This window comes from Mustela lutreola, chromosome 2 (genome assembly GCF_030435805.1).
Source record: "Mustela lutreola isolate mMusLut2 chromosome 2, mMusLut2.pri, whole genome shotgun sequence".
NCBI classification, from domain to species: domain Eukaryota; kingdom Metazoa; phylum Chordata; class Mammalia; order Carnivora; family Mustelidae; genus Mustela; species Mustela lutreola.
In genome coordinates this window covers 5,383,990-5,398,224 of record NC_081291.1, presented here as the reverse complement: position 1 = coordinate 5,398,224, position 14,235 = coordinate 5,383,990, and the positions used below count along the sequence as shown (strand labels likewise).

General features: G+C 60.0%; 1 protein-coding gene across 4 annotated transcripts in view; it reads right to left on the bottom strand.

The window, feature by feature from the left end:
• FBN3 (fibrillin 3) overlaps positions 1–7,943 on the bottom strand; it is a 51,628-nt gene extending 43,685 nt beyond the window's left edge. For 3 of the 4 annotated variants that reach the window (XM_059159767.1, XM_059159769.1, XM_059159770.1), the window contains exons 1-12: positions 7,710–7,942; positions 7,494–7,576; positions 6,870–6,968; positions 6,559–6,654; positions 6,221–6,316; positions 4,510–4,707; positions 4,291–4,416; positions 4,034–4,159; positions 1,064–1,216; positions 772–954; positions 330–467; positions 53–172 (exon numbers count right to left, since the gene is read on the bottom strand). In XM_059159767.1, coding sequence (XP_059015750.1) covers positions 53–172; positions 330–467; positions 772–954; positions 1,064–1,216; positions 4,034–4,159; positions 4,291–4,416; positions 4,510–4,707; positions 6,221–6,316; positions 6,559–6,654; positions 6,870–6,968; positions 7,494–7,576; positions 7,710–7,900 — 1,609 coding nt within the window. In that variant the 5' untranslated portion in view covers positions 7,901–7,942. Of the gene's footprint in view, positions 1–52; positions 173–329; positions 468–771; positions 955–1,063; positions 1,217–4,033; positions 4,160–4,290; positions 4,417–4,509; positions 4,708–6,220; positions 6,317–6,558; positions 6,655–6,869; positions 6,969–7,493; positions 7,577–7,709 lie in introns of all 4 variants that reach the window. The other variant, XM_059159771.1, reaches the window with a different exon arrangement.
• Between the last annotated feature and the right edge of the window lie 6,292 nt (positions 7,944–14,235).

Here is a 14,235-nt window from a genome sequence, read left to right as displayed (position 1 = left end):
AGATCTGCGCCCTGCAGCCCCGGCGTCCCCGCTCTCCGGTGGACAGCCATACCCACGCACGCCTGCTTGGCGGGCGTCGCCTGGAAGCCCTCGCGGCACCGGCAGTGGTAGGAGCCCGGGGTGTTGACGCAGTCTCCGTGGTGGCAGGGGTTGCTGGTGCATTCGTCCATGTCTGCGGGCAGACGACCCTGAGCCCCCGCCCACCGGCAGGCGCGGCCCCGCCCACCGGCAGGCGCGGCCCCGCCCACCGGCAGGCGCGGCCCCGCCCACCGGCAGGCGCGGCCCCGCCCACCGGCAGGCGCGGCCCCGCCCACCCAGCCGGGACTCACCGATGCACTCCCCTCGAACGTCCTGCGTGTAGCCCGCGTTACACTCGCAGCGGTAGCTCGAAGGGGTGGGCAGGCAGCGGCCATTGAGACACAGATTGGTGAAGTGTCGGCAGATGTCAATGGTCCGGTTCAAGGTGGCTGTGCCCGAGGGAGAGAACAACAGGTGCCCCTGAGTCGAGGGCTTGCCCCTGCGTTGGGACGCCCACTCTGAGGCTGGAACCCTGCCCACATCGGCCTGGCGTGGTGCCCTAACTTCAGACCCTCACCCAAGGCCCAGATCCTGCCTTTCAGACCCAGATCCCAAATCTAGGCCCAGTCCAGACCACTGTAAGTACTTTCACCTGGGTTAGGACCCCCAACCCCCAAAGAGCTGACCCACCCTCTGAAGCCTGGACCCACTCCCCCAGGTCTTGGATCCCTCTTCCCAAGTCCCAGGCCTCACCAATGTGGGCATTGCCAAGGCCCAGGCTGGGAACACCATGCCCACTGGAGCCATGGGGGCTGTGGCGACCCGGCCCAAAGCCAGGACGCACACCATTGGACCCAAAGCCAGGGAGACCGGGTAAGGGGCCAGGGTAGGAGGGCAGCAGTGGGAGCCCCTGCACACACAGTCGCTGGAACTCATCTGCAAAGAAGCAGGGTTTAAGGTCAGGCCCTCTGTCGTGTCCCAGGGCCCCTCCTCTGCAGGGAGGTCTGGGGGCAGAGGAGGGTAGGGGCAGCCCCAGGCCACTCACCAGAGCCCCGCAGAGGACACGGCTCAGGGGCTGGGCCAGCTGCCCAGCACCTGCCCCTGTCACAGCAGCACTGCCTCTGAGTGTAATGGCCAGCGAGGTCTCCAGCACAGCGGCCTCCAATCAGCGTGGAGAAGCAGGTGCCGGCCCGGTAGTCTGCGACGGGGACGGGAAGGATTGGTCACCAGTCCTGGGTTCAAACCCCAGCTCCAAAACAGTCAGCAGGACAGGACTCCTTGCAGCTCTGTGCCTCGGTTTCCCCATCCCTGGAACAGGGGTGCTCAGAGCATTCACCTCCCCTTGGAAGAGTGTTGCTGAGATAAAAAAGTGAAGCACCCATATCTGGCACGCAGCCGATTCTCACTGGATGAGAACCTTATTACAAAGATTTCCAAATTATCCCGGGAGATGGATTTGGGCTCATTCCAAGCAAAAGCCTTCCAGCACCTACAGCAGGCATTGGTAATAAGCTCCCTGTCACCCCAGGCATTCAACCACACTGAGAAAGACCTCTGGGATTGGGGGTCTGCCCTGGCAGGAAGGTCAGACACAGGGATCTGTGGCTATGTGCTCCCACCTGATAGCCCTGGGCATTTCGGGAAACCTAATTCATAGCCTAAGAGGCTATGAATTTGAGGAGGGGCCCAGGCGCAGACTGCTCGATTGACGACTGCAGCCTCAGGGGGACTGAGGCAAAGGCTTCCTGGACTGGAGAACCATGGACACCCTTCCCCATCCCATTCTGCTCTGGAGTCTAACAGTGTTATGCCATGATCAGATTTCTCAGGCTCAAAGAGTATATTTTTAGCTTAAAAATGCACAAATCTTGGCCAGTGGCCCACAGTGAAACCTCTTCCACCAGCTGGGAGGGCCCCTGACAGCAGCCCCATGCCCTGCCCTGCCCCAGGCTGAGAAAACACGCAAACATTTCTCTTTTTTGAGAGAGAGAGAGAGAGAGAGAGAGAGAGCACACCAGCACATGCACAAGCAGGGTGAGGGGTCGAGGGAGAGGGAAAATCCCAAGTAGGCTACACACTCAGCATGGAGCCCACTCAGGGTTTGATCTCAAGACCCTGAGGCCACCACTCAAATAGAAATCAAGAGTAGGACGCTCAACCACCCGAGCCACACGGGCGCACCAACACGCAAACATTTCTGCCTCCCCTGCCCCAACCCATGGGGACCCCCAGGCGCACATGGAGGAGTTGGGGCTTTGCACTCCCAGCACCATCCTACACCCTTGACAGGGGCGGGAAGCCCCCCCACAGGACAAGGCCTGCCCAGGTTGGGGGAGGTCAACAGATTCATTCAAGGTCACACCGGCTACTGAAGAGGGAAAGGGGACAGGAAATCAGATACCAGAACCCCAGGGGATCTGACCAAGCAGCTGCTTCTCAAGTAGGGGAGACAGAAACAGAACATAAGAATTTTAACAAAAATGATGCTGCTTTAGATTCTAAAGCATCCGCTGTGATCAAGGCCCCACTGAGCACCCCAGCAGCACTGTTCTTTTGTCTTTGTGAACATGTGTTGAGTGTCGACTATACCCAGCTCCCCGGGCAAATCATTCCAAAATTGTATTTAAGAGGTAGGTACTTCTGTGATCCCCATCTGACAGATGAGGAAGTTGGGGCACACTTGCCCGAGGTCACAGAGCTTGTGAGCAGCTCAGGTAGCAGATGGAACCCAGGACTGCATCCCAAGCCCATGTTCAGAGGCAGCCTGACCTTGGTTCAAGTCTAAGCTCCACTGTTTAGTAGCTGGGAGAGGACCCCTTATTCCAGGGAACTTGCCCAGGGGTATCTTCCATGCTGGAGATGACAGCCCCCAAGGGGGGAGGAATAGAAGGTCTAACGTTGGCCACAACACATGGGCAGAACTCCAAACACAATATTTCCAGCCCTGCCTGGTGGAGGCCCAGCCAGGGGCCCTGGTGATGCTGGGGAACAGCCAAGCCCCTTCCCTCCTCTCTAAACTCTGCCCATCCCCCACCACAAGGGTCCATAATCCTGGCTTGGCCCATTAGCCATTGACAATGTCTAAAGTCTACTGATGAGTTCATCCAAACAGCAGGACAGGGAGTGAGAGCCCAGGGTCCCCTGCCACTGGGGCGGGGTGTGGGGGGTGAGCATCCAGGGGCAGGCATGGCGCAGAGGACCTCATCCTGGCTAGTGGGGGAGTGTCTGGGTAGGGCATGGGTACAGGCATGTATCTGTTCTAAACTTACCGAGTTCGCTCAAGCAAACCTCCCCTCTCTGGGCCTGTTTCCCTATCTCAAACAGAGGGTGTGGGGCAAGATAGGAAGCATCTGGGAGGGGCCCCTGGGTGGCTCAGTCGGTTAAGTGTCAGGCTCTTGATTTCAGCTCAGGTCATGATCTCAGGGTTGTGAGATGGAACCCCCTTGGGCTCACACTCAGCAGGGAGTCTGCTTCTCTCCCTCTCTGGGATGCCTCCCAGCCCGGACTAGCATGTGGTCTCTCTCAAATAAATAAATCTTTAAAAAAAAAAAAAAAAAGTGTGTGGGAGAGAAAAGAGGAATATAGGTAGGAAGCCAGAAAAACCAATGGGCAGAAGAAGGACACAGAGATGGAGGGAGGTTGGAGGGTCAGGAGGGCATGAGGAAGGACCACGGGAGGCAGGAGGGCCCTAGAGTCAGAGCCACAAAGGGACCACGCGGCTGGGGGCGGGGCCAAGGGGAGGTGGGCGTGGCAAGGGCGGAAGGGAGGGGCAGTGGGCTGGTGGGCCCAAGAGATCAAGACCGAGGACCAGAGAGCTACAGTGTGCACAGAGACGGAGGGCCAGACTGGGGTCTAGAGAGCACAAAGGCTGATGGGTAGGGCGCCAGAATGCCAGACGGGAGGGAAACCGAGGGCTGGAGGAACCCCCAGGCCAGAGGGTTGCAAGGACGGATGAGCGAAGGACCCCTCTCCTCTCTGCGCTCTGTTCCTCCAGACCCCTCAGGCCCCCGCTCACCCAGGCAGCGGGAGCCGTCCAGGCTGCTGGCAAACCCACGGGGACAGGTGCACACGAAGCTCCCACCGGTGTTGGTGCAGTCGCCCCCAGAGCAGAGGCCTGGCACGCTGAGACACTCATCTACATCTGTGTAGACGGACGCCTGTCAGAAGAGGGTCCACCCGCAGCCCTCCCGCCCCCTCCTACTCCTTGCCAGGGAGCCTGAGCACAGGGGAGGTTACTCCTCACCCCCCTCCCATCGCCCTCCCATGGCCCACCTTCACACTTGGCACTGTTCTCGCTGAGCCAGTGTCCCGGCGGGCAGCGGCACTCAAAGGAGCCCACGGTGTTGAGGCAGCTGCCGCCCTGGCACAGGCCAGGGACAGCCTGGCACTCGTCCACATCTGCAAGGGAATGAGGGGCCCATCGGAAGGAAGAAGCAAGGCCGCGAGGGCTCCCACTCAGCTCCAGCTGTCCGTCCTCGCGGACTCGCTTACCTTGGCAGGCCCCTGTGTGGATATTGGGGATGAAGCCCCGGCGGCAGGGGTGCGGCTGCGCAGGGCAGAGCTCACAGGGGATGCCCCAGGCACGGCCCACGGTAGCACAGCAGAGCGCCTTGGTGCACACGAGACCTGCGAGCCGGTACTGGCAGCCCTCGGGGCCCACTTGACCGAAGCAGGGGCCGGTGCGGTAGTCTGCGAGACGAACGGATTTGGGGAGCTGGCCCCCAGCTGCCTCGCACCCCAAGCCTCTCCATCACTGCAGCCCTTCACCCTTCAATTCCCCTCCTCTCCAAAGCCTTCTCCAACCAGCCTCCAAAAAGGAGGCCAGGACCGCCAAGCTCGCAAATCCCAGGGCACACCGGAAGAATGTGACCACTCCCCCAGCCCCCCAACTCCCTTCTGGCCTGGGCAGAGACCACAGACACCCAGCAGGAGAGCCTGTCTCATCCACGAGCTTGCGTCTTGCCCTGCCAAATCTCCCAGACCCAAGGAGGACCCCAGCATCTGCCCCAAGGCTCTGGGCCTACAACACTCCACCCCTGAACCCTGAACCCAGCCAAAGGGGTCTCATCGGTGCCCCCGCCTTGGGACACGGGCTCAGATGTGGCTTCCTGGCTCCAACCTCCAGATGGTTCCAATCAAGGGGCTGGCAATGGACCAAGGGAAGCCCCTCCCAGAAGGAGAAGCCAAAGCCAGCCCCCCAGACCCAGGGGGAGGAGGAGCTGCACAAAAATCTACAATGGTCCTGACTCCCTGAAGCCAAAACAATTCTAGAATCTCACCTAATTCACCCAGAACTCAGGACTCCCCCTCACTCTGGCCTCTCCAGAGGGTGGATGGGGCCCGCACCATCCACCACCCACTTGGGCCTCCCCCCTCTCACCCTCCGCACTGATCCTCCCTCCCGCTCAGCCAGCCCAAATTCCAGTTTCTAAAATCACCCCACCCCTCGTGCCGAGGTAACCCTCCCAGCCCCGGCTTCTGGCTCATGGCTACACCCTCTCCGCCCGGGCTTCGGCCCCCGATGTGCGTCCTCTCTCAGGAGCACCTCCCAACGCCGGGGTCAGTCCCAGGCCCTGCCCGCATCCCCGGCTCTGGGCTCCGCACGGGGCGGTCTGACCGCCCGCACAGCCGAGACCCCACCAGCCTCCCGGCCTGGGCATGTCCCACGCTGCCCGCTCTTGTTGGCTTTCTCCTTCCCAGCTTCCCATGGGCTCCGTGAGTTCTCTGCACCCTGAGTCGCCCTCCTGGATCTTCTGCAAGAACCTCAACCACCCCGCTTAGCTTCGGGCCCACGCATAGGGCAGCCGGGGACTGGCATCCAGCTGTTCCCACCTTCCCCAGCACCAACTTTCCACAATACACCGTTGCTTCCATCGTCTGAGTTTGGCCAAAGGCCCCCACAGGTGATCCCGCCCCCCTCAGCCCTGGCAGTACACTGACTGATGGCCGAGGATTATGACAGTCGGGGGTGGTTTGCAATAAAAGGGGGCTGGCCCCCCCCATGAACTCTGACTTATCACTTCCTCCAGGAAGCCCTCCTTCACACCCTTCTCCGGAGCAACAGTTTCTCTGCCCTTCACAGCATCAGACACACCAGAAAGGAGGCCAGCTGGAGCTTCCCAGGGCCTGGCTACCTCTCAGAGGCTGCCAGGAAGCCCCCCTCCATCCACCCACGCCCCTCCCTCCATGCCCAGCTTGGTACCTCTCTCACACTGAGGCCCCATGAAGCCATACACACAGGCGCAGTGGTTCGGTCCGATGCAACGGCCCCCGTTGTGGCAACCATGGTCACAGACAGCTGCGGAAGAAGAGAGGACAGTAGCCTGATGTCCCCTAGCGGCAGAGGGAGCCGGGGCCCAGAAAAGCCCATTTTCACTCAGGAGTCCCCACCATTGGGTCCAGACCCAATAATAAGACTGGGACGGTGAGCACCTCCCTCCAAACCCTGGTCACAGAAAAAGGACCCATGGGCGGTGGGCAGGTGACGTCAGAGACCGCTCACCGGGATCCCAGGCCCGGGTGCTCCTGGGGGATACTCACGCTGCGCACACACAGTGCCGGTGTAGCCCCGCTGGCAGAGGCAGGACTCCCCTTGGCAGCTACCCCCGTTCATGCAGCTCACGCTGCACCCTGACCCTAAGGACGGGGAGGAGGGACACACAGTAAAGCGACAAGTCCCGCAAGGCCTGTGAACAGCCGCAGCACTAGGCTTGCCTGGCCCAGCTCTCGTCCTCTCTGGCCTGCGGCAAAGCCAACCTGTAGCACCACCACCCCGTGCCCCAGTGGCATCTGGAGGCCTCTACCCTTCTCCTCGGGTTCCCTAGGGGACATTTCCCCTCTCCCCAGCTCACCTCGGGTCACCCCGCAGCTGGGGGCCAGCTTCCCATCAGCACAGGCGCACAGGCTGGGTCTGGAGCAGAAGCCCTTGCCGCAGGCGTGCCTACAGACGGCTGGAAGGGGCGCATCAGATGACGGTCAGGACCGGGACCTGACTCCTGTGCCCTCCCCATCCCATCGGTGCCCAGGCCAGCTTCTGGGTGTCTGCTGGAGCCATCGGGAGCTGGGCTCTTTGGGCCAGAAGTGCTGAGCGGCGAGGACAGAAACCGGACATGCTGGGTCGGTGACGGTGGTATTGGGCCGGAGGGCTCTCCTGGGAGTGGAGTCAGATTCTAGAATCCCGAGGTGGCAGGTACAGACTGACAGAGAGATAGAGACAGAGACGGGACAGAGACAGGGAATGAGAGCGGAGACAGGCAGGCAGAGAGACAGGGAGGTAGTAGCGCAAAGGACAGGAACAGGGCAGGTGGCCCGGGAGCCTGAGGACAGGCAAGGGCCAATCCCATGGTTCAGCCTGACGCCCCTGGCCAAGTCCGCTTGGAAGTCCACTTGGGGTTCGGCTTGCCAGCAGGTCAGAGAACTGCCCCAGCGTCCCAGCCCGAGCACCGCCCCCCCTTCCAGATGGCAGTGGCACTCACGCACAACACACTGGTTCCCGCCTGGCAATGTCCTCCAGCCAGGGCAGCAGTAGGCATGGAAACGGGAGCCGCACACATTGGGCCTTCGGGAAAGCGTGGCATAGCTGGTGAGCCCCCGCCCTGTGGGATGTTCCCCAGGCCTTGCTCCCCCCAACACAACGGGACAGCCCAGCCCAGCCCAGCCCACACCCTCTCAGCATGCCCGGTACCACGCACCCCTGCAAGATGCCTGGGCCGCCTCTCCTCCGCACGTGTCCAGAACCTGCAGACTCCAAGGCCTTGTCCCAACGGCCCTGGACTCCCACCAAGCACAACATGGCCATCCAGGCCAGCAGGAGTCGAGCCAGGGGGCCCCAGGCCATGGTGAAAGCACCAGCCCCTCTCCTTGCCAGCCCCTTCAGAACCATGATGTGTCGTCCCTTACAGGCTGTCGAGAGGAAACAGAGTCAACCCCAGCAGAAGCCCTTGGCCACAGACTACCCAGAACCAGGAGCGCTGGGATGATGGCAGGGCTATGGGAAATGGGGGGTGAGGGGTCCGGGTGTGATGGGGGAGCTACTAGAGCCCTGACCCAGAAGCAGGGGAACAATCAGGGCAGGCTTCTTGGAGGAGGTGTGATGTCTCAGAGATGGAGTTAGCCAAGAGAAAGGTGCTGGGGCCAAGTGCACAGTGAGAGCAGAGGGAGAGAGGGACAGGCGGGCTGGTGTCGCAGGAGTGCACTGTGTCGTGGAACTTCTACCTGTAGATCCAGGGTGATGGAGAGCCCTTAAAGGGCTTGACGTAGAGGAACACAGGAGAACGGGTGTTTGGAGCGTGGAAAGGCTCTCAGGAACCTGGGAGGAAGCATGCAGTGGAGGAGGCTGGGGCAGGGGTCCAGAGGAGAGAGGAGAGGACAGAATTCCAGGGAAAGTGAGGAGGTGGAGTCACCAGGAGGTGGAGACTGCTTCCAAAGAAGGCAGGAGACATGGAGGAAACTCCCAGAAACCTGGCTGGGAGGGTGGAGGTGGCAGGTGCACCTTCTCGGTAGGGCACTCCCTCCACCCAGCAGGGAAGGAAGAGCTTTTGTGCCCACTTTGTGGATAAGCAAACTAAGGCCATCGCACAGTTAGTGAGGGGCTGGCTGTGGGCGAGTGCTGAAGCCTAGGCAGAAGGGAGGGAGGGGAAGAGGTGGAGGGGGGAGGGTGTCCCACCGCCTCCCAGGAGGTGGCTTGTTCTCTCCAGGACCTGAAGGTTGGGAGGCGGGGCATGAGGACAGGACCACTCCTGGTTAGGAGAGGACCAGCGGAGGGTAGGAGGAAGGAAGCTGAATATTTGGAGGGGCAGATGGTAGGACAAATGGCCTTCTGGGGAGCCCTTTTGGGCCCTCCTTTCCAGACCAGGGAGAAGAACTGGGCTCAGGCAGGGAACGGGCAAGGACTGTGCTGTGTGCCATTGGGCAGCTGGATGCCCCTCTCTGGGCCTTGGGCAGAGAGAGCCTGACCTGGTCCCAAGGTCCTTGAAGAAGGAAGAGACCCTTGTCCGCTTTGGCGGAGAGGCAGAGAGGAGCCGACCTGGCTGCGGAGGGACACCACCTTCCTGCTTCCAAGCCATTCCACGCCAGTCTGCGCCCCGAGGACGCCTTCTCCAGGCAGCCTCAGGGCCCGCGCAGCCTCGCTCCCCGCCTCCCCCAGGCTCCGGGGCCCGTGGCCCGGCCTGACCCGGCACCCCCCACCCCCGCCCCGCCTCCGCGCCCCGCGCCCGGGAGGTGCTCGAATGAATGAGCAGGGAGGGCGCGCGCGGCGCGGGCGGGAAGCGAGCGGTCCCGGGCTCCGCGAACGAGGAGGGGCCCGCGGACCACGCTCGCCACCCGGCGGGGCCCGAGGACCGAGGGACCCCCCGGGCTGCGACCACGCTCGGCTCCGCCCTCACCTGCGGGTCCGGCGCCCCGGCCGGGCGCGGGGAGGGGAGCGGGTGGGCCCGGGGCTGCCGCCGCGAACAAAGGAATCCCCTCCCCCTCCCTCGCCCCGGCCTCCCCGGCCCCCGCCGTCCCCGCTCGCGCCCCGCCGCGGGCCCGGCGCTCCCCCGACCTGCGAGCCGGCGCGCGTGGAGGCCGGCACGGCGAGCGGACGCGGGGCTCCGCGCTCAAGGGGTAGCTCGCGCCGCGCGGGGCGCCGGGGGCGGGAACGCGAACCGAGAGGCCGACCCCGCCGCGATCGCAGCCCGGAGCCGCCGCTTCGGGGGGAGTTGGGGGCGGGAGGAGTCGGGGGAGGGCGCGTTTGCACCTCGAAGCTCCCGGGGCGGGGGCCGGGGGCTCCGATCCGGACTGGGGGAGGGGCTGGAGCCGGGGGAGGGCCCGGGGCTGCGGGTGAGGCTCGGAGGGGCTGGAGAAACGGGAGGGGGACCCAGAGCTGTGGCCCGGGCTGAGCCGCTGGATGGGGGGGCTCAGGGCGCTTGGCGGAGGGAGCATGTGGGCTGCGGGGACCGCGTTTTCGGGTAGGAATTGATCTGGAGGTAGCCCTGAGGTGGGACTCCAATTTGGGGGTGGTCGGGAAGAAAGCCAGGGCCGGGAGGTCCCGGGACTCACCTAGGAGTTCCTCCTCCGTCCTCTCAAGCCACCTCCCCTTCCCTCGGGCCGAGAGAATTCCAGGAGTGACGCTGGGAACTCACCTGGCGGCTCCTGGAGCCCGGGTTTCTTCACTAGAGTAAGATCCGGAGGCCCCTAAGAATGTACTCGAAACATGGGGCAAAGATGCCTTTCCTGGGGAGAAAGTCCACATTTTTCATCTGATTCTCAAAATGAAGAGTTTAAGAATCCGAAAGGTCTAGACTTTCTGAACCCCAGTTTTTCTCACGGGCCAGAATTGTAGCTGCCAGTTTGTACTGGACAAGCTGAGTGAAAATTTCTGCATTTCACCCGCCACTTCATTACCTTTGAGAACAGACACCACCACTCAGGGTGGCGATCAAATTTGAGCTGTTCATTGGACCTGAAACTTAGTTATCCCGCTCAGCAAACTCCTATGCTCCCGGCAAAACCCAGTTCTAAAAGCCCCTCCCCTGGGTGCCCCACTCCCAAATTGTTGGTTTATCCTATTGAATTCCCAAAGCTAATTGGGCTGATCATACTTCATCACAGCACTTCAGGAATGTAATAAATAAATAGTAAAAATAATTTGAGCTAATATTTATTCCATGCTTATATGCCCGGCTTGGTGCTGAGGGTGTCGTACACATTATCTCATTAAATAACTAAAAACCCTACGAGGGAGAGGCTCATAATCACCCAGTGTGGGTGTCAGGAGACAGACTTGGACTCCGACACTCCTGGGCTGGAGAAGCGGAGGAAAGGAGCATTCTCTTTGGGGATGGGAGGCTTGAGGGTTCAGTAGAAAGGAGCAGATCAGAGAGGGAAGGGCAAACAGGAGAAACAGGTCAGACAAAGGCCCAGAGACAAGAGGGTGTGGAAATGCAGGAATCGAATGAGGCTAGAGCTTTGGGGGAGCAGAGAAAGGGAAAGAGGGGAAGAGGAGTCTGGCCAGGTAAGCAGACGCCAGGAGCCCTCAGGAGGCTCCCCTTACATGGCGGGGTTCCCAGGAAGGAGAATCACTCTAGAAGCTGCACTGTGGGGGTTAGAACGGGGTCTGGTCTGGGAGCAGCTGGATTGGTGTTCCCCGGGGGAGGGTAAGCCAGGGAAGGAACCCCAGGATCAACCAGAAAGCAGTGATAGGTAGGATTCTAGTGTGGAAGGAGCCAGGGGCTGTCATGGATGAGCCAGCTTCTGGGGACACTTCTGTCACCCCCTTCCCAGGCTCCTTTGCCGGGGCCCACCCTGGTCTACGCTTCACCTAACAGGTGTGTCTCACGTGGGCACGGGGATAGGCACCCCGGGCCCCAGAAGCAGTGCAGCACTTGTGCAGAAGCTGGGGACGAGCCCAGGAAGCTTGGTGGATCAGTGTTTCGGTTCTAGAATTCTCCCCATCCGCTCTCTGGAAGCAGAGGACAAGGAATCCACAGGGTTTGGTGAGCCGGAGGAGGTGGGGAGTTGAACAGAAGTTCTCAATGACAGCGTAGAGCAAGTGTACCCGGTCATTGTGCCGCCTCCCCTGCCACACCACCCTGCTTTCCAGTGGCTCCCCCACCTGGATCTTTCTGTGACCTATGCTGTCACTCCGTCACATCACACTGTCCTGATGGGGCATTTAGGTTCTCACCCACACTCTCCCCAGCATCCCAGTGCCACCCAGAGACTGTTGTAAGGGCAGAGCATGTCACAGTCTCCCTTTCACTAGCGCCACATCCCCAAGTCCCTATACAAGGTCACCTGTCACTCGCCGCTGTCACCCGCTTATTTTCACCCAGAGCACACCTTGCTGTACTCTGGCTACTCTGCTGCCTGTCACATTTGTGTTGCCATCTTAACGCCTTACCCTTGTTGCTGTGACTTTGTCACCTGTTAATGGCTGTACCGGCCCCCAGAGTGCCAGGGTTTTTAAACTACAAGCGACAGAAATCACCCTTCACAGAAAAGGCTCTTGGTTGCACACAAATCCCTCCACAAAGGAGAAAAGCAGCCAGCAGGGTGACTCCCCAGTTGCCCACAGATCTGGTCCCACAAAGACACCTTCCATCCTTCTCTGCTCCCCGGGTTTCAGATGAAGCTTAACGGTCCCAGACGCCTGAAATCAGTGCCCCCCTCAGCAAAACGGGGTCCAGGGGTTTCCCACCTCTTCCAATGCCAGCATCTGTCAAATATGAGGGTGAGGGGGGTGCCTGGCTGGAGGGACATAGGGGGCGTATCCCCACCTTGCTGTGAGGAGGCCAGGAAAATGGATGTCTCGAAGTCCTGTCGTGGGATCTGTCTCATGAGGGGTGCATTTCCCAGACCCAAGGAAAGGTCCCTTGAGTCACCTGATGACCAAGTCGATGGCAAAGGTCCTGTAGGCTGTGCTGCTCCTAACTTGTCATCAGCCCTGTTCCCGTCACACCTTCCGACGTCTTCCTTCTGTCCGTCACCATCAGAAACTGTCTTAACGTGGTCATCTCTCATCGCCGTACTGCTTCTCCACTGCCACCTGTCATGTTCACACACTGTCTCATTGTCCTTTACCACCGGATTCGAGCCTCCCCACCAACAGTACACCAGTCCCGGGGCAGAGCTCTTCTATTACAATGTCCTCTGTCGCAGTCAGCCTGTGTCCTCTTTGCCACCTGTTGCTGTCGTGCTGTGTCCTCATTGTCACCTGTTGCTGTCACACTGTCTGTTCTTCACTCCCAGCTCCTACTAATTGTCACCTGTCCCTGTTACCCTGAGCACCCCCCCTCACTGCTGTCCCCTGTGGAGGTCATGATGGAATGTCTGAGTCATTCCAGCTCCGCTCTTTCTTCCCACGTGTACCCCTCCCGCCCCCTGTGCTGTCCTCAAGTCCCCTTAGGCAGACATGACACCACCACGTGTGTCCTGGGCTAGGAGACCACCGTCGGCCCCCTGCCCCACCCCCGCCATGTCCATTAACCTGGGCTTGAGGAAGGGATGGAGACAGGGTGGGCGGAGCATGCGCAGGAGCTCAGGGCCAGGACAGGAGACAAACACATATGGCAGGAGGGGGTGCCTGGAGTCTGTGCTGTGTGGGGCACTGTGCCGGGTGGCCTGGGGACAGAGCTCTCTTTGTCTGAGCACAGGAAGCAGCTGAGCCCGGAGGATGGAGCACATGGGCGGGGAGTTTGGCCAGATGCCCGGGCATGAGGCTGGGAGGTGGTGGGTCCTGGAGGGCCAGGGGAAGGCCCAGAGGAGGTCAGAAGCAGGCCAGGAGGAGCAAAGAGAGCAGCCGAACCCTGAGCGCTTCCCCATCTGGCTCTCGGGACACCACAAGACCCCCCAGTTCATGGAGTGCTCCCTGTGTGTGGGCTGAACCCTCATCACAGACCCCCGAGGTGGCTCTGCTATCTTCCCCATTGCACAGTGGAGAAACTGAGGCACAGAGTCCCCAAGTCACTCACCCCAGTCTCCCAGCCAGTAAAGAACCCAGGCAGACTTGAACCCAGGCCGCAAAGCCCCAAGCCGCAGTCTGCTGGGCGAGGGGAGGTAACAGAGTGCTGTGTCTTTCTGATACATATGCATATACTCTTTTTTCCTTAACAGTAAACACAAATGTTAGCGCCTGTGTACATTCTTCTGTCCTTGGTTGTCGTTTCTTCTTTGGAAAAACTTATTTTACTCGTAAACTAAATAAGTGCCTCTCGATGACTGTCTTTTTTCTTTTTTTTACTGTTTTTATAAAATTAAGGTAACATTCAAATAACATAAAATTAGACATTTTAGGGGTGTCTGGGTGGCTCAGTGGGTAAAAGCCTCTGCCTTCGGCTCAGGTCATGATCTCAGGGTCTTGGGATCGAGCCCCACATCGGGCTCTCTGCTCAGCAGGGAGCACCCCCTGATCTCGGGGTTGTGGGTTCGAACCCCACATTGGGTGTAGCAATGATTTAAAAATAAAATCCTAGAGGTGCCTGGATGGCTCACTGGGTTAAGGGTTGGACTCGGTCTCAGCTCAGGTCTTGATATTAGGGTCTTGGGTTGAAGCTCTGCACTGAGCTCCATGCTAGGCATGGAGCTACATAAAACAAAACAAAAAAAAAAAAAAAAAAAAAAAAAAAAAAAAACCAGTAAAAATAAATAAATAAGTGGAATCATATAAAATGTCAGCTTTTGATCTGGCTTCTTTCCCAGAATGATATCAAGGTTCCTCTGCCATGCAGCAAATGTGGG